Raw genomic sequence first — 18,492 nt, forward strand, 5'->3', positions numbered from 1 at the left:
ATTATAGCAGTAGTATTTTGCAACTTATGAGTAGTATTCCTGAATTTTTGTAATTTTGGCTCGTCATGAAGTTACCTGTAAAATTTCTCCATTAAGGAAGTACAGTTTTATTTATGAACCACTGCAAAGGATCTTCAGAAAACTCTTTCCTCTTTTGGCTTGGTTAAGTCAACCGTTATTTAGGGGTCTGAGTTATCAGTGGAGTTGGTCTATAAGATAATCTTTGTGCCTGGAGTACGGAGGCAGGAAGGACTATTAAAGGCACGGATCCCGCCTTGGGTGGGGGGCTGGGGAGGAAGTGGGACAGTAGTCTGAAATCTGTTTCCATTTTTCTGTAGGTTGTCTTTCTGCTTCTGGTATCTTTTAGAAGCCAGTGAAAAGTGATCACACGTTATGTAAATGAAGACCTTATAACACCTGGACTACAGGTTGTTTAACAACTAAAAAATGGCTGTATTTAGTATTTTTTCTGACCTTGACATAAAAAGCACAGTACAGAAGTTCATGGTGCGCCTTCTCGGTATAATTCTCAGATGTGAGAGATACCTCAAACTTTCCTTATAAGGGTCGGATATGAATTTAAAAGAGTAAAGCGACTGAAGGGTCTGCTAAGCCTGAACTCTGGAAAGTTCTAGGGCAGTATGTATCCAGGGAAGGTTACAATTGGAAGTACATGTTGACTGTTAGATTGCCTGGCCAAGAGAGTCATGGTTTCCATCTTGAACTTTTCTAGATAGAGGAATGTGCCTTGAAGATCCTTAAGAAGACTTTCATGTTCTAAACATTTTAGTTCTCCCCCCCAACCCCCCAAAAAAGAGCTTTTGTTTTTTTGTCTTCCTTTATTTCATTTACTCTTGTAGAACATTTTGGGGCTGACGCATGAGTCGGTCCAGCCGGAGAAGTGCCCATCCTAACCTGCTTAACACTGGTTGCAAAGGTGTGTGATGTGGTCCCCGTGTAACACCCCATCGCCTCCTACCAGCCCCCTGAAGTTCTTTTTTTTTTTTTCCAGTTTTATTGAGAAATAATTGACAAACATCACTGTATAAGTTTAATAAGGTGAATAGCACCCCTCAAATTTCTCCTGTAAAAATCCTTGGCAGATGTTTAAGAGCTTAAGACAAATATTTAACTTACCCTATAATTTATAATTTAAAGGAGGACCATTTAGACATTTCTTAAGATAGACATGCAGTCACAGTGGGCTTCCCCCCCGACGCACCTTTTGTTAAACTTCCCAACTATGCTTTTGAAAAAGAAGTCATCTGTATTCCAGGTGCTGCAGGCCCAAAATAAGTCTTCGATTTGTCATGCAAAGTGTTCAGAAAGCAAAGGTGGCTGAAATTATATCAAAATGGCTCCTAAGGCCCTGACTGTTCCTGTCGAGGTCAGAGGAGCCACAGCCCGCAGAATCACAATCGGAGGTCAAGAATCCGGAACCCCTGCTGTTCCCAAGGAACTGTGTGATGCACACAGAAGATGTTCAGAAGGGAGGGGTCGAGCTGAATGAACAGTCATGATAATACCTGGTCGGTCTTTCAGCCGCAAAATTGGGGGTGGGGGGAGGAATATGAAACTTTTTAAAACCGCGGGTTTTTTTTTTTTTTTTGGTAGTATTGTTGATATCCCTATTTGAATGTAAAGTCCCTAACAAAAGAAGCAAGCTGCCTTTAGACTGCATTTACTGCTCTTGATGACTCCAGTTGTGTGTAAATATTAGAAAACAGCAGGGTCCTGCATTCCAAGAATCACTTGAGCAGTGCCACGAAGACAAGTGTCCTGCCTGGTATTGTAGTCATACTCCCCAGCCCTCCTGCTGTTTCTAATCTGTGCGCACAGCCGTGAAAAAACTGGACTGACATTTACAGGCACAGCAGGGAGACACTTGACTAGGGAATGTTAAAGACTCCGGCACCTCCGATTCAAAGTGGCCACCACACATGATAAATCTTCACGGGAGAGCTAGTCTGCACTTCCACTGATGCCCTAATGAGGGTATCTGTAATGAAGCAAAGAAGTGAAACATTTTCCCCCCACAAGCTCAACTTTTTAGCAGTCAGATATTTATTGTTGTCTTTTTCAGACCTAAGTATCTAACGGGAGAATCTCATCCTGTGTCGGTGAAGGATCTTTTCCTTTTGAACTGCTTTTTGGAGTCTGTTTCCTGTCGTCCTCACTCCTCCCTAGGGTTTTTACAGGGAGTTTCCTCAGGAAAGAACACTTCCCCATCAACTGTGAATAAAAATAAAATTTCCCGGAACCTGCTGTAACTGGTATGGAAAAGAGGGTCCGTTGCTTTCTGCCTCGAGTCTGACAGACTTCCCTCCCTGTTTTGTCCCAGCGAGCTGCCGGATTTGTATCCCATAATACCAGTAATGCAATTAGGTTGGCTGCACAGTGTCTGGTTGACTTCAGTTAAGAGTTTCTTTCCCTATGGGAATAAGACCAGACAGACTGTCATTTGCTATTACTAATTCTGCTTAGCATTATCACTGGAGCTTTTTTGTAATTAGCTATCTTAGTTGGCTCTTAAATTTTAATAGCCAGTTGAAGCTACGTTTTAGCCAAGTTCCATATCTAAATTGCACTCAGTCCATTAACAAAGTTGGTTAAAAGGCTATTAAAACAAAAGCCAATATACGGTGGTTCGCACTTGCATCTTTGCCGCAGGAGCAATGCCAGCCTCCCCCCTAGTTCTCTAAAGGAACTTTCTCTCCCCAAAGTTACACATAAGCTGAACTCAACTTCCTGAGGGGCAAGAAATTAACACCAACAAGATTTTTAGTACATGAACATATCCAGACCTGTCACTGCCAACCCCCTTTTCCTCTCCGTGAGGGTTCTTTGGGGTTTGGTTTTATTTGGTTGATGGCGGTACAGGGAGGAAGAGGGGCATTTAATATTCCAACTTAAAGTTGATGGGTTTGAAAAGTGAATAATTGAAATGATGTTTTTCTCCATTTCAGCTGATCAAAATTATTAGCAAAACCATCTGAGGCACCTTCTGGTAGAATTGTAGTCTTGCTGAGTTTAAGTCTGTAAAACATTCTGCCAGACGTTAAAAAAAAAAAAAAATTGTAGACGAGCCAGCACATAGGCTCAGAGCCCTCGTGCCTAACTGATAGTCCCCATTGTTCGTGGTTTTTAATTCAGATCATTTCTAACACTGACACGCACACCCACCCCAACCCTTTGCAAATTGGTTTGCCAAGACTTTACTTTCTTCATTGAGTGCCCGCTCCCTCCATATTGGGACAGTGGGTCTGTTTTCCATTTTCAAAGATCCTTAATTTCAAAATTTTTTAGAATTTGTGAAGCAGGCTGTCAAAAGAAACTAGACTGGTGCAGGCACATTCAGTTGACGTTTTTTTCTCTGAACCATCAGGACCCTGGGAATGAAGATGTGGAGAGAAACTACTAGGCAAATAGGTCCTGTCACCCTGACTCAGCTGAGTGCCCCTGAAGAACATCTCCACCCCCAGTCTGTCGAATTTGCCGATGTCCTCTTTTAAAATGAATAGTTTATCCACCTCAAAAATATACAGGCTTTTTTTTTCTTAAACTCCAAATGGTGGCTTTTTCTATTTCCCCATTCAGAAGATATTAGGAATTGTAGTTTAATCTTAATTTTTAAAGCAGTAAGCGGCAGGTTGAAATACTTTGCACTCCCCAGTGTCTGGCCATTCTTCTGGTTAGCTTTTCTCTTACTCAGAACTGCTGTCAAGCTGTAGCTTTGGTGGTGCTATCCTCCCTACCGAAGGCCACCTGGCAGACAAATTCTAGTGAAACCCAAGCGTTCGTTATAATTATATTTCCATTTTAAGTATGTTGAGTAGCTCACATTCACATATGATCTTTTGTCTGGATTTGCTTCTCTAGCCTTTGGCTAAATGGCTGGGTTGCCATCAGTGAGAGTGTGGCCTCCTTGACAGAGGTGAAGAGCTTCACCTGTCTTAACAGGCTGGAGGGCCTCTCTGGTGGTTTTTGTCCTCTGTCAGAAGCTGATGGAAGAGGTCAAGATCATTTTATCCAGTGTTAGATGATATGCAGTGAAATTAATACACTATTAAAAATGTATAGGTAATGAATTGACCTTTGATAAAGATAGAACTGGTTTTGAAAATCGGGTCACAAACTCTCTAAGAGGTCAGGGTTGGTGGTTTCTCCCATGAAGACTGAAGGCAGGAACAGCCCTACCGTGGATTTTCAGGGGACCCTCTAGCGTTGATGGATGGCCTTTGTGGGCTCTAAGTGAATGTCTGCAATATATGTTAGACCTCACCTACCCATACTTTATTTTAAACTAATTTTTAGGAGATACTCATAGGTAATACATGTATGGTACATGATATAAAAATCAGTAGGAACAAAGGTAAATAGTGATTATATTGTACACCTGTAACTTATATAGTATTTTATATCAACTGCAAAAAAAAAAAAAAACTACAGAAAGGATGATGGGAAAAAAATAGTAATTGGCAGAAATTTTAAAATAGCATACCATATCACATATGGGAACATATTATATAAAATATATATGCTAAAAATTAACTTTCAGCATCAAGAATATATAAAAATACTTTCATTAAAAAAAGGTAAATGGTGAAGTCTTAAATTTAAGATTATGGACCACCAAGGAATCTGGATAGAAGATAATCCTGTTTTTGTTTCATGAAAAACTGAAAGAATCCATGACAAAAAAATTAAGAACCTTTCCTTTTCCGTAGCCCTAGGTTCCCTCCCCAGAAATAAAAACTGTTACAGGTTTGGATAGCCTTCCAAAGCCACAAACTGCATATCCATTTATGGGGGGGGGGGGCAGGAGGGGGAAGGGGAAAGAAAGAATGCAAACTTATGTTTTCTATATTGCAATTTTTTGGGATAAAGGCTCTAGCCAAGCTATGAGGTCAAACACCTATTTTAATGTAACTGCTCACGTTTGGGTGTATATCATCTCATCATTCGGTCGGTTTTATATTATCATCTTGGAAGATCTCAGTGATTCCATCAGTAGAAGAGACTAGCTTTGCCTGTCTATGCTGAAGGCAAGTGGCTGGCTCTAGAACCCAGTGCAGGCCTGGGGCCCAGGTTTTCAAAGCCTCACCCACCTGCGCAGCAGTCTTCCTGGGTCGCTTCTTCCCCCCCGACCCTGGGGTTTCCTCTGCATCCCTTCCGTGTTGGATCACCTGTTACCTGGCCCAGTGTGTTTCTCCTTGGTTTACCCCTCTTATCGGGAGGAGCACATCCTCCATTAGTTCCCTGAGAAAAAGGTGTGTGGGAGGTAAGTTTTTTGAATTCTTGCATGTCTGAGGATGTCTTTGTTCTACCTTTCCTCTTGGCTGATAGTTTGACTTGTACAGAATTATGGATTGGAAATAATTTTTCTTCAACGTTTCGAAGGCATTACTCTGATAACCTTCTAGTTCCAGAGTTGCTGTTGAGCATACTTGAAGCTACTCTGTTCTCTCTTTCTGGAGCTTCTGTTCAGATATTGGGAATCGTAGGCTGATCTTCTAAGCTTTCTTCCTTCCCCCACCTACTTTCTGTCTCTTTTGTCTTTTTCCCTCTACTTCCTGGGAGGTTTCCTCAATATTTTCTTCTAACTCTTAGGATTTTTTAAAATTTCTGCTGTCATTTTTAATTTCCAAGAGCTTTTTCTCCAAATGTCCTTTCTTGTGCGTGCAGGATCTCCTTATATCTCTGAGGATTTTCATTATAGTATTTGGAAGCTTTTTTGTCCCTTCATAGTCTCTGTTTCTACAAATTGCATTCCCACTCCCCCATCTTGTTTGGATCTTTGTCCTTTATTTTATTTTATTTTATCTATTTAATTAATTTATGGCTACATTGGGTCTTTCTTGTTGGGGCTTTGTTGCTGTGCAAGGACTTTCTCTAGTTGCAGTGAGCGCAACTTACTCTTGTGGTGTGTGGGTTTCTCATTGCGGTGGCTTCTCTTGTTGCAGAGCTCAGGCTCTAGGCATGCGGGCTTCAGTAGTTGTGGCACTCAGGCTCAGTAGTTGTGGCTCGTGGGCTCTAGAGCGCAGGCTCAGTAGTTGTGGCACATGGGCTTAGTTGCTCGGCAGCATGTAGGATCTTCCTGGACCAGGGCTCGAACCCGTGTCCCCTGCATTTGCAGGTGGATTCTCAACCGCTGCGCCACCAGGGAAGTCCCTGTACTTTATTTTAGGTGGTTTCTTCAAATGTCTGGCACTTCCTTGGTTGTCTATTTATATATAAGTGCAAGCCATTAAAAGGTGAATGGGAGTTCTGAGTCTGTGTGTGAGGGGGAGGGGTTTAGAGCTGGCATTTTGGGGCTTCCATGGAGAGCAACTTGAATCGGCCATTTTTATTTATTTTTTTTATTTTTATTTTTTACAGAACTAAACTGAAATTTATTAACATTCCACTCTTACATTTCTTATCGACAAACAGAAATAAAATTCATTACCCAAAAACCCAAAACTAAAAACAGGGAAAAGCTTATAAAACTAAATATGGATCCCAGCATTAACAGCTGAACAGAGAATGTGATTTTTAAATTCTTAACGGATGATAAAGTTGTGTAGAAAGTGAACACTTACAAATTATTTAAAAGCTGGAATCACTGACCAGAAATTACACAGTTGGATCATGGGAAAACAGCAGAAAGGGGTTATGAGGGAACCTACACTGTTCTAGCTGAACCCCATGCCCTTCTCAGAGGAAATCCTGGCATTGATTAGATATTGGGCCAGACTGATACTGGCAGCAGAACCAGTGATAGTAACCTGCCTACCAGAAGAGCCTTCCACTGGGTTAGCAATTTTGATCTGGGCCCCAGACCTCTGGCGGATCTCATTAATGTTGGTGCCTTGGCGCCCGATTATGCAGCCAATTAAGTTATTTGGAATGGTGAGTTCATGGGTAGTTTGAGTAGATGCATGCAAACTTGCGCAATAGCCTTTCACCTGTGGAGAGCTGGAGCCAATTCCGGCGAATCCGGTCCCGCCGTGCATCATGGCAAAGTGAGACTGTTGTCTTGCCACCTGGTTCAGCTTGGCCAGATCGAGCGGAGACATGGTGTGTTGTCCTTGAATCGAGCAGGCATCTAGAGGTGGTCCCTCCAGGTCATGGGTGGCGTGAGGGTAGCCAGCAGCGTCGCTGCACCGATCTTGGCCGCCCGCGCAGATCACTGGAGAGCTGGCCGGCGTGGGCTGGTAGGGAATGGCCATGACTCTCCCTTGCGGAGACTGGGAGAGCGTCTCCAGCATGACCAGGCAGATCTGCTTGACACACTCGGTGACAGACTGCGGCACGCCAGCAACGGTGATGGCCCGCTCGGTGGAGTTGGGCAGCATATCCCCCGCCACCTGGACCTGGGCCCCCGTACTCTCGCGGATCTCTTTGATCTTACACCCGCCTTTCCCAATCAGGGAGCCGCACTGGGTGGCCGGCACCACCAGCCTCAGGGTGACCGGGGGCCTGCTGGCCGCCGTGCTGTTGGTCATGGAGCTGTTGATACCTTCTTCCAGCTTGTCGATGATCATAGCGAAGGCCTTAAAGATGGCATTGGTGGGGCCGGTCAGAGTGATGACTGTCTCCGGGCAATTCCCCTCCGAGATGTTGATCCGTGCGCCACTCTCCTCGCGGATCCTCTTAACCGACTCCGCTTTCTTCCCAATGATGCTTCCTACTTCCTTTCCGTGCATAAGCAGCCGAATGGTGAGAGTCACATTTAGTCCACTTTCGGTCACCCCGGCATCCATGGCGAGCGGCGGGCGGCGTGCGGGGGAGTTGGGCTCGTTACGCGGTCAAGTCTTTGGTGGCTGGCTGGGGGCGGGGAGGTGTAGGCCCAAAACTGCCGGCGCGAGGCGAGCGAGGGCCGCGGGAGCGAGCGGGCGCGGGCGGGAGGCCGCGGCGTCGTCGCAGGGGCGGGCGGCGGCGGCGGCGGAGGGGGCGAGCGGGCGGGCGAGGGCGCGGGGGTGGCGACTCCGGCGGCAGCCTCGGCCGAATCGGCCATTTTTAGAAGAACCCCATCCTTACCCAGAGACCTTCAGAAAACTGCACCTGAGATGAAGGCTTATGTGCATGTCATTTATTTGTGAATGTGGTCCCAGGGAACAGAGGTGAGGGACAAGGGAATGGAAACAGGGAAGGAGGGAGCATAGTTACAGGGATGCAACATCAAGTTGGCTACGCCTGAGAGTGACTGACCTCACATCCTGCAGAACCTTCCAAAGAGCCCATTGAAATGCATCTCACAATCTCCAACCCATCTCTCTTCCTTTGGGTGTGAAGTTTCCCACACTTCTGAGTTGCACATGTGGAAGGTCCACTATTCCTGGCAGGCATACAAATCCCAAAGAAGGAAATATAAGAGAGGCCATCAGGGGCCATCCACTCACGAGCTGGTGGAAGCCTGTGTGGAGTCTGTCACTGCAGCTTGGGCTGGAATGAGAGAGGATTTGAAGCGATGCACTACCATGTGATTATCCTAAGGTTTTTTCTGCTTGGACTAGTCCATTTCCATAGAGAAGTTTCTTTTGCCCAGAGAGTTGAATTATGAATGCTAAACTTAAGAGATCTCCATTGTCTTAGCTTGGGCTGCTTATAACAAAGATACCAGAGACTGGGTGGCTTATTTCTCAGAGTTCTGGAGAAATAGATTAGAAGTCTGAGATCAGAGTGCCAGCATGGTCTGGTTCTGATGAAGGCCCTCTTCTGGGTTGCAGAGTACCAGCTGCTTCTATCCTCACATTGAGGAGAGCAGAGAGGGGAAGTGAGTTTTCTTGGACTCTTATAAGGGCACTAATCCCATTTATGAGGGCTCCATCCTCATGACTTCATCTAATCCTAACTACCTTCCCAAGGTCCCACCTCCTAATGCCATCATATTGAGGGTATGAATTGAACATAATGAATTTGGGGGAACACAAACATTCTATAACACCCATCCCCTGTGGATTTTGCCTTGTATGGATTGTGCTTTTGGTATCAAGTCTAAGAACTCAGCCTAGCCCTAGATTTTCTATTTTTCCCCAAAGTTTTATTTTTGTGTTTCACATTTGTCTGTCATCCATGTTGAGTTAATTTTTGTGTAAAGTCTGAGTTTTAAGTCAAGATTCAGTTTTTTTGCCTATAGATATCCAGTTGTTCCAGAACCATTTCTTGAAAAGACTGTCCCTCCTCTGTTGAATTGCTTTTGCACCTTTGTCAAAAATTAGTTGGACATATTTGTAAGTGAGTGTATCTGTGGATTTTCTTTTCTGTTCCACTGATCTCTATGGTCATCCTTCTGTCAATACAGCGTGCTGTTTTGATTATTGTAAGATATAGTAAGCCTTAATGTTAGGTAGAATGATTCCTCCCACTTTTGGATTTGTAAGATTGTTTTAATTATTCTAGAACCTTTGCCTTTCTATAATAAATTTTAGAATAAACTCATGTCTACGAAAAAAGTTTGCTGGAATTTTAATAGAAGTGACATTAAAACTTTGATTAATTTTGGGAGGATCAACATCTTTACTATGTTGAGTCATCCTACCTGTGAACACAGTATGTCTCTCCATTTATTTAGGTCTTTGATTTCTTTCATCAGTATTTAAGTTTCAGTATGCAGATCCTTTACATATTTTGCTAAGTGTATACCTAAGTATTTCATTTCCTCTGGAGCAATCGTAAATGGTGTTGTGTTTTTAATTTTGGTTTCCACAGGTTCATTGTTAGTATAAAGAAATGTAATTAAGTTTTTTGTGTTGATCTTGAATCTTGTGACATCAGTTAACTTACTAGTTATCAATTTTAGAACTCAAGTATTATGTTCTTGTTATGGTTTAAAAAAATGAGAGATCTTTGCTTTCTTCTACTCTTTCCTATCATCTCAATAAAATTATATATTTTTAGATAAATTCGTAGTCAGTGTTTATATTATTTCAATTAGGTAGATATTGTTTATTTCAATCATGTCAAAAAATCTATTAACTTCTTTCTTTTTCTAATTAGAGGCCTGCCTCCTGGAGCCTTCCTTCTTGCTCCGTTGAATACCAGTTAGTCCCCGAGTTCCTGCAGAGCTCTTCACCTAGGGCTCCCCCTCATTGTAATACTGAACTTCTTTACCACTTTGTTGTATTGAATCTCTTGTTCCTGGTTTCTATAGCTTCTTTCTTGATTTTCTCTCTTACTTTGCACTAGTACATCCTCCAGAAGCTTCTTTAAAAACATGTGTTGGAGGTTATTATTAATTTTTTTAATCCTTGCATGTCTGAAAAAATATATCTTTAATGTCTCTTCACATCTGATAGTTTGGCTAGGTATAGAAGCCTAGGTTGAAAAGTCTTTTCCTTCAATATTTTAAAATGTTGCACTACTGTCTCCTGGCATTTAGTGTTGCTTAGGGGAATTCCAATGAATTCTGATTCCCTTTTCTCTCTCCAACTCTTAGGATCTTCTCTTTACTCTTGCTGTTATAATATGTCATACCTTGGCAAGGCTTCTTGTCATTTGCTGTACTGGGAACTCAATTATTTGTCAAATATTGAACATTCACTTTGTTCCAGGCACTGTTCAAAACTCTGAAGGTTCTGCATGAATAAGACAGATGAGGTTTTCCAGAGTTTATAATCTTGTAGGGAAAAAAAGATATGAAATATACAAATAACTACAATAATTTCAGATTATGACAGTACAGTGAAGAATATAAAAGAGAAAAATGAATTTGGAGAAAGTCTGTTGGACAGCGGGTGCTATGTTAGTCAGGGTGACCAGGGAAAATCCCTCTGACAAGATGATTTCAGAGCTGGAGGGCAAGAAGGAGGGGGCCACCTGGAGAAGATGGTTCTAGATAGAGGCAAATAGAAGAGTGAAGTTCCTGAGCTCAGTGCGTTTGAGGTGCAGGGGGTAGAGTGTGGCTGGAGTGGTGGACAAAAGACTGGCAAAAATGAAGTTGGACAGTTCAGCAGAAGCCATATCGCATCACATAGGGCTATGGAAAGGAGTCTGGATTTTATTCTACTCGAAATGAGAAGCACTGGGAAAGTTACACACAGAGGAGAGATAGGCTCCACTTTCCCCTTTTAAAAGACCACCTGAGCTGTTCTGGGAGAACAGGCTGCAGAGGAACAAGAGTAGAAACCAGCGGTGACCACTGAGCAAGCTGTTTCAGATTTTCACATGATGTGGCTTGGATTCTGTGCCCCTTTCCTACCAGAAGACTTTGTTTCTCAGTTCTGAGAAGTATTCTTTGATTATTTCCTTCCCTCCAATTTCTCTGTTTTATGTTTTTGGACCTCTTAGCAGTTACTTGTTGGACCTCTCCTGTTTTTTCTCTATGTATTTCATCCCAGTTTGGGGGATGTTTCCTTCATTTTATTCTTAAACATTTTTAGAGATGATTTTAAATGTTTTAGGCCATGCTGAGTGGGGAAGGAAGGCTAGGGTCCAAGTGGGCTACCTTGTTTTCAGCCCCTGCAGCTCTCTCTCCAGCTCCCCGAGGAACCTGGAGTCCTGTGCTGCTCAGGGAAGCCCTTCAGGGGCTTCCTCTGCTCTGCTAGGTCAGTGGGTACCCACTGTCTGCCAGGCACTGAGTAAATGTTGGCAGATGAAAGGACAAGCAGAACTATTAAAGGAAAAATACTTCTCTAAGGGACGCTCAAAGCTCAAGAGAAGTATGGAGTTGGGAGGAATAGTTGTACACGGCATATGAATCCAGGTGTCCAAGCACCTACCTCCTGCACCCTAGGGGACAGCCAGAATGTGCTGGCATGTGGTAGTGGAAACACGGTGATTTTTGAGTAATCATGGAAAAAGTAAAAAATGCCAGTGACCGGGAATGGGCAAATCTTCAAATGTCATTGTCACACCATATTCTGGATTTAGTTATTTAAACAAATGATGCTAACCTAAATCTTTTTTTTTTTAAATTTTTGACTTTTCCTTCCTTCCTTCTTCCTCCTCCCTCCCTCCCTTCCTTCCTTCCTTCCCCTTCCTTCCTTTCTTCTTTCCCCCTCCCTCCCTCCCTCCCTTGTATATTTACTTTGCCAATAGTTAGGAGGAATAAAGAGTGAAACTTTATTTTAGCAAGGCAAAGCATCCTGGAGAATGTGCAGAAATGTGGGCATTCAAGAAGCACATGAAAAGCTGCTCAACATCACTAATTATTAGAGAACGGCAAATCAAAACTACAATGAGGTATCACCTCACACCAGTTAGAATGGGCATCGTCAGAAAATCTACAAACAGCAAATGCTGGAGAGGGTGTGGAGAAAAGGGAACCCTCTTGCACTGTTGGTGGGAATGTAAATTGATACAGCCACTCTGGAGAACAGTATGGAGGTTCCTTAAAAAACTAAAAATAGAGTTACCATATGATCCAGCAATCCCACTACTGGGCATATACCCAGAGAAAACCATAATTCAAAAAGACACATGCACCCCAATGTTCATTGTAGCACCATTTACAATAGCCAGGTCATGGAAGCAACCTAAATGTCCATCGACAGATGAATGGATAAAGAAGATGTGGGATGTGGCACATATATACAATGGAATATTACTCAGCCATAAAAAGGAAGAAAATTGGGTCATTTGTTGAGACATGGTTGGATCTAGAGACTGTCGTACAGAGTGACGTAAGTCAGAAAGAGAAAAACAAATATCGTATATTAACGCATATATGTGGAACCTAGAAAAATGGTACAGATGAACCGGTTTGCAGGGCAGAAGTTGAGACACAGATGTAGAAAACAAACGTATGGACACCAAGGGGGGTAAGCCGTGGGGGGTTGGGGATGGTGGTGTGATGAACTGGGCAATTGGGATTGACATGTATACACTGATGTGTATAAAATGGATGACTAAGAAGAACCTGCTGTATAAAAAATAAATAAAATTTAAAAATATATATACAATTTAGGTCTCAGATTATGAATATGTTTAGTTATTCATAAAAATATATACATGTCATATATAAGAAAAAGAAATGTGTTACCTATTCACACTCCCAAAAGAAAAGGGTACATTTGAAGTAAATATTTGTATATATGGGTATTCTAAAAAGCTCTGTAGTATATATATGATTAAATGTTTATGTTCCTGTTAACAAAAAAAAAAAAAAAAAAGAAAGAAAGCTGGGCATTGTATAAGCAGGTGGAGTCATAGCTGGCTGGCAGAGGTCCCCCAGAGGAGTCCGTTCTGTCCTGCTGTCATGCTCAGTCCTTTTGTCCACATTTCCATTGTCTTTTATATAAAGACATAGAAACCTGCTTATCATGTCTACAGATGAAATAGTTTACTAGCCATAGCAGCTTATACTTTGGATGATATCAAGAGTCAGAAGAGTCTGGACGTCTTTCTGATTGTCCGTCAGCCTCCCTTAGCAGCCTGTGAGCCTCTCGTCTTGGTCTTTGAGCCTCAGTAATAAGCGCAGCATCTGGCACATGGTTGATGTGGGATAAATATTTGCTGAATGAATGAATGACTGGCTGGAAGATGAGGAAAACTGGGAAATGAAATTAATCCACCAAGTGTTAGTATTCAGGAAAAAAAAATCAGTTACCCAAAAATAGGATGAAGAAGACATGGCCCAGCAGCAGGTCGTGGGGAAAGGAAGGAGGCTTGAGCTGATGACCATCTTCTGGGCCAGGTCAACGGAAGGTGATGTCCACACCGAGGCTGCTTGGCTGATCCACTCTGCACACAACAGACCACATCTTGGTGCCCCATTTGCATGGACCTGGACAAAGTGAGGTGCTTCCAAAGAGGGTGGGAAGGATGGAGGATGCTTAAGAAACCATGTCACACCAGGAAACACCAAAAAAACTGGGATGATTTATTTTGGAGAAGAGTGTGGGGAGTGTGGTGGAGAAGGTTGGTGTCTAAAATATTTGAAAATCTGTCGTGTGAAAGAAGACTAAGAGTCACTGCAGTCCCTGGAGAAGGCAGAACCAGGCCTGATGAGGTGGAAGTTAAAGGGAGACGGCACCACACAGAGAAGTGACTGATAGCTCTCAGATCCAAAGGGAACCAGCAGCCCGAATGAGGCAGCAAACGCCTCACCTCTGGAAGCTTCAAGCAGAGATTGCTAAATATGGAACTTCCCTGGTGGTCCAGTGGTTAGGACTTGGCGCTTTCACTTCAGGGGGCCTGGGTTACATCCCTCGTCAGGGAACTAAGATCCCACAAGCCGTGTGTTGCAGCCAAAAAGAGAGAGAGAGAGAGATTGTTAAATAATATCGTTGTGGGGTTCTTATCCTAGAGCCTCCATCTTGTAATAATAAATATAAAATTTTACTATTAATTTATTGAGTGTTTACTATGTTCTAGGCATGGTGCTCTTTTATATGTATTATCTCATTTCATCTTCATAGTGACCTTGTGACAAGTGACCATAGTGAAAATCAGGCTGCTCTGATTTTCCAGGAATCTGATGCTTAGAGGAGGTCAAATGACTTGCCTAAAGTCACACAGTTAATGAGTTATACAACGTAATATGAGCCCAAACTTGTTTGCCTCCCGAGCCACCCTTTTTGCCACTGTCCCCTGTGGCCACAGTCTCTAAGGGTAACTCGGTGCTGTGCTCAGCCATTGCAACCTGGCCCTCACACCTCCAAAATATTTTCAACCCTGATTGTATCAGTTAGTGTGGGCCAGGTAACAAACAACTCTAAACAATTCTAAAATCTCAGTGGCTTAAAAACCACAGTTTTGTTGTTGTTGTTCTTTTCCAGGTTCCATGACCCAGGTTGCAATAGGAAGAACTGGGAGTACTTGGTGAGGAACATGAATGGCTTTCATACCTAAGCAGGAGGAAGTTGAAAATAACAATAAATTATTGGTGTCAGATCATGACCTAAATGGTAACAATGTTAAGTAATGAGACTTGAATTTCCTTGTAGCTTATGGAAAGTGATCTTGTTATTTTATAATTACCAATGGGCTGCAAGAACGACCTCAGTCATTAACTCCCTTGGGTGCAAGGCTTGGTGGCAGAAGTGAGCCATGATAGCACTGCTTCTATGGTCAACAGAAGTGTAGAAGCTTTTGGATGACCCCCCGCCATCTCTTCTGGTAGTTGGTCCAGGAATACAGGTGGGAATCCATCAAGCATCTTCTGTCTGTAGCTGAGGGCAAGTCCTGGGCTACACACAGTTTCAGATCTCTCTCTGCGCTCCCCCCTCTGTCTCTCTTTCCCTCTCTCTCCGTCTCTCTAGCTGTGGCTCTCACTCTCCTCTACCCTTTCCCCCCCGCCCCCTACCCCACTGCTGACTTCTCAGGTATAACGTGGTACACTGTCCTTGTTTGGAAATCAAGCACCAAATCCAGAAATAAAGCAACTTAGAAAAGGGCAGAGGTTCTTAACTCAGAGCTCCCCTCTGTTTCCAGAAGAACATGGCAATGATGGACAAAGTGGCGGGAATTGCTCACAGGGCAGTAATTAAAATCACTCAGAAGACATTCCGGATGGCCAAAGCCACGTGCAACGTGTGTGGAGTCTGGAGGACTCCTTCCTCTGCTTTCTCCCTACTACTCCAGCAATACCTCTGAAGTTCATGATGTTTCTAAGCTAGGAGGTTCTCATTTCAGGTCATGAGAATGTTGCCATGCCCCACCTTCTCTCATAGATGGCCCTCCTCTAGCTGCTGCATACAAGGAGTTAGTGTTGGCCAGGGGAGACAATGGACATGAAGCACATCTTCCATAACCTGGAATCAGAAAACTGGCTGCAGCTGTGTCACATTGAACCTCACAGATTTCTCTTACTCTTTTTGATTTCTGAAAGTTCCCTAACATGAGGGTTTCCAGATAAAATACAAGATGCCCAGTTATATTTGAATTTCAGATAACACATAACTTCTTAGTGTAAATAGCTCCCCAGTACTGCCCGGGACGTGCTTCTCCTAAAAACATGATTCATTATTTATCTGAAGTTCCAATGAAACCGGGTGTCTTGTGTTTCTGCTCCACCCCACCTGAAACGCAACTGCTGCTCATTTTCAAATTATGTGAGACAGAGCTTGGGAAGGCACACTGCCAAATGGCCCCATGGAAGCAACGTCTCAGACCATCTTCCCAAACACATCATTTGGGAATCAGGTGCACAGCGGAATGCCAAAGACAAATGGCTTTCATCTGCTTCCAAGAAAGGCCTGATACTGCGTCTTGGGTTACTAGAAATCCTCTGGGTTACCCTCCACAAGGAGAGAACCACAGCAGCAAACATGCTGCAAGGTAACAATGAACCCTCAACTGTAGCTGGATGCCTATAAATGGGGGTAAAACTAATCCCCTCTCTGAAGCAAGCGTGTGATGCCAAAGCCCAAGGCAGGCCTTTCCACTGCACTAGCCAGTAGCCTGACAGTGAGAAGCAAAACAGAGTGGTTCTAAAGAGATGGTTTTACTGACTCTTTGTCCATTAAAAGCCTCTCCTAGAATTCTGTCTTCTGTTTACAGCGGCAACAGAGAAGAAAAAGTTGGGAGTGAAAATCTTGCGTTTGGATTGGTTGGTTACTGTTTCTCTCTATGCTGTGGGCTGCATTGCAGAGAAGGGGCCTCGGCTATTTCATCTACTCACTTGGCATGTTTTTGAGCCACTGGGTTCTGGGAGAATAACGGATTCCATCCTCTTGGGAGCACTGTCCGGGAGCCTTTCATTCCTGTGCAGAGAGACGCTCCTGGGCTGGGCGCTGGTCTTCTCCATTTGTTGTAACAACCCGAGGGACCCGTCCCCATTTACTAGATGGAGACGCTGGGGCTTAGGGGCAGGCCTCGCTGGGATTAGGTGTCCTTTCCACCGCCTTGCAGACACCCTGGGCATCCCGTGCTCCGTGTAACACAGCCTAAAACGCACCCATCTAGGCCGAGCCTCTCATTGGAGAAGCAGAAAGAAGGCTCAGTGCAATTAGGTGAAATGCCTGAAGTCCCTGTGTTGAGTCAGGTTTGGGGTGCACAGCTGCCCCACCTAAGGTCACCTGGTGACTTAAGCCGGGTCTCTGGGGAAGGAATCCTGAGCTGAACTGGGGTCTTGCTGCAGGAAGTTCACTGAGTGGGGACTGACAGTTGGGCACATGTGCAGGTACAAGTTTAACCACAACTTCCTGGTGGGGAGGAATCCTGATCTGCAGTTTGCTAATTCCCATGGTGTAAATTTCCCCCCATGGCCGATTTCCAGCTGTCGCCCTGACGTGACTGGATGCAGACTTGGGAAGAGGTGCCCAGGATCAGCCCCAGCACATCAGCGCCCGTGGGGAGTGAAGGAACCAGGCGAGGCAGAGGGTAAGGTTAGACCATGCTGCGGTCACACAAAGGCTCCAGCAACCCCAGGGAAGCTGGCCTACCCTGCAGGGTAGTCCCAAACAGGGGGTGAGGCCCGAATCTTTGTGCTCCCCTGTACGACCTTCCCCGTGTCACCCTGTCATTAGACGTGGGTTGCCTGGGGTGAGGGTGGGCTGGTGCCCTCCTTCCTCTAAGTTTCCACAGCATGGGGGGTGCAGCCCTCCTAAGCCCCCATCCTACGGGGTGGTCAAGTCTTCTCACTTGTTGCTCCTCATCAGCAAGAAGCAGTTCACCCTGCTTCACCCTTGCATCCCCCATGGTTCTTGACACCTGGAAGATGCTTGGCAAACGTCAGATAATGGAGAGTTGAATGAACCAGTGATCAAGTGAACTTTCAGTGAAGGTCTGATGACCACGGCTCCAGTTCAGCACACGTCTCAGGCTCTTGTCTGCATTGTGTTGTGTGTTGCTGTTTCCTATGGGAAAGCCCATTTCCCCACCCGGGATGATGAGTTCATTTGCACCAGCCCCAGGCCCTCTGTTTCTCCTGTGATCCGCACAGCAGGCAGCGTCGCCAGCACTCACCACTGAGAGAGATGGTTTGAGTCGGGTGTGGGCATAATTGATAACATTTGATAAGGAATTTCCCTTGGCTAGATTGACCTTTCAGAAGAGTTCTGGTTGTGATACTTCCCTTTGCTTTGGGTAAATGGGAATATTAGAAATTAAGAAAACAGTTCAGGGCTTCCCTGGTGGTGCAGTGGTTAAGAATCCATCTGCCAATGCAGGGGACATGGGTTCGAGCCCTGGTCAGGGAAGATCCCACATGCCGCAGAGCAACTAAGCCTCTGAGCCACAACTACTGAGCCTGCGCTCCAGAGCCCGTGCTCCGCTACAAGAGAAGCCACCGCAATGAGAAGCTTGCACACTGCAACGAAGAGTAGCCCCCACTCGCCACACCTAGAGAAAGCCCATGCACAGCAACGAAGACCCAACACAGCCAAAAATAAATAAAAATAAAATAAATAAATTTATTTTTTAAAAAAAGAAAACAGCTCAAAGTCACTACCAAGTTAAGAAGTTCCAATGAATGGAAAGCCTTGGATTATATTTGCATGACATGGTCTGTGGGTGGGCATCACACAGAGTCAACATTTCCAGAAGTCCTCAAGAGGTCAAGTCGTCCCCTTCACCCGTAGCCACGATACTTTCATTCCTGAGCGGACAAATAGGATCCTGGGGATA

At 44.2% G+C, this 18,492-nt stretch overlaps 1 protein-coding gene across 1 annotated transcript; it reads right to left on the minus strand.

The window, feature by feature from the left end:
- Window positions 1-6,674: 6,674 nt before the first annotated feature.
- Window positions 6,675-7,745, minus strand: LOC307049357 (poly(rC)-binding protein 1-like; the record flags this gene model as incomplete). The annotated part of the gene is made up of 1 exon (XM_079698873.1): window positions 6,675-7,745. One exon carries the CDS (start codon window positions 7,743-7,745, stop codon window positions 6,675-6,677), a length of 1,071 nt encoding a protein of 356 aa, XP_079554999.1.
- Window positions 7,746-18,492: the final 10,747 nt, after the last annotated feature.

The sequence above is a fragment of the Hyperoodon ampullatus genome, assembly GCF_949752795.1.
Source record: "Hyperoodon ampullatus genome assembly, chromosome: 3".
NCBI lineage: Eukaryota > Metazoa > Chordata > Mammalia > Artiodactyla > Ziphiidae > Hyperoodon > Hyperoodon ampullatus.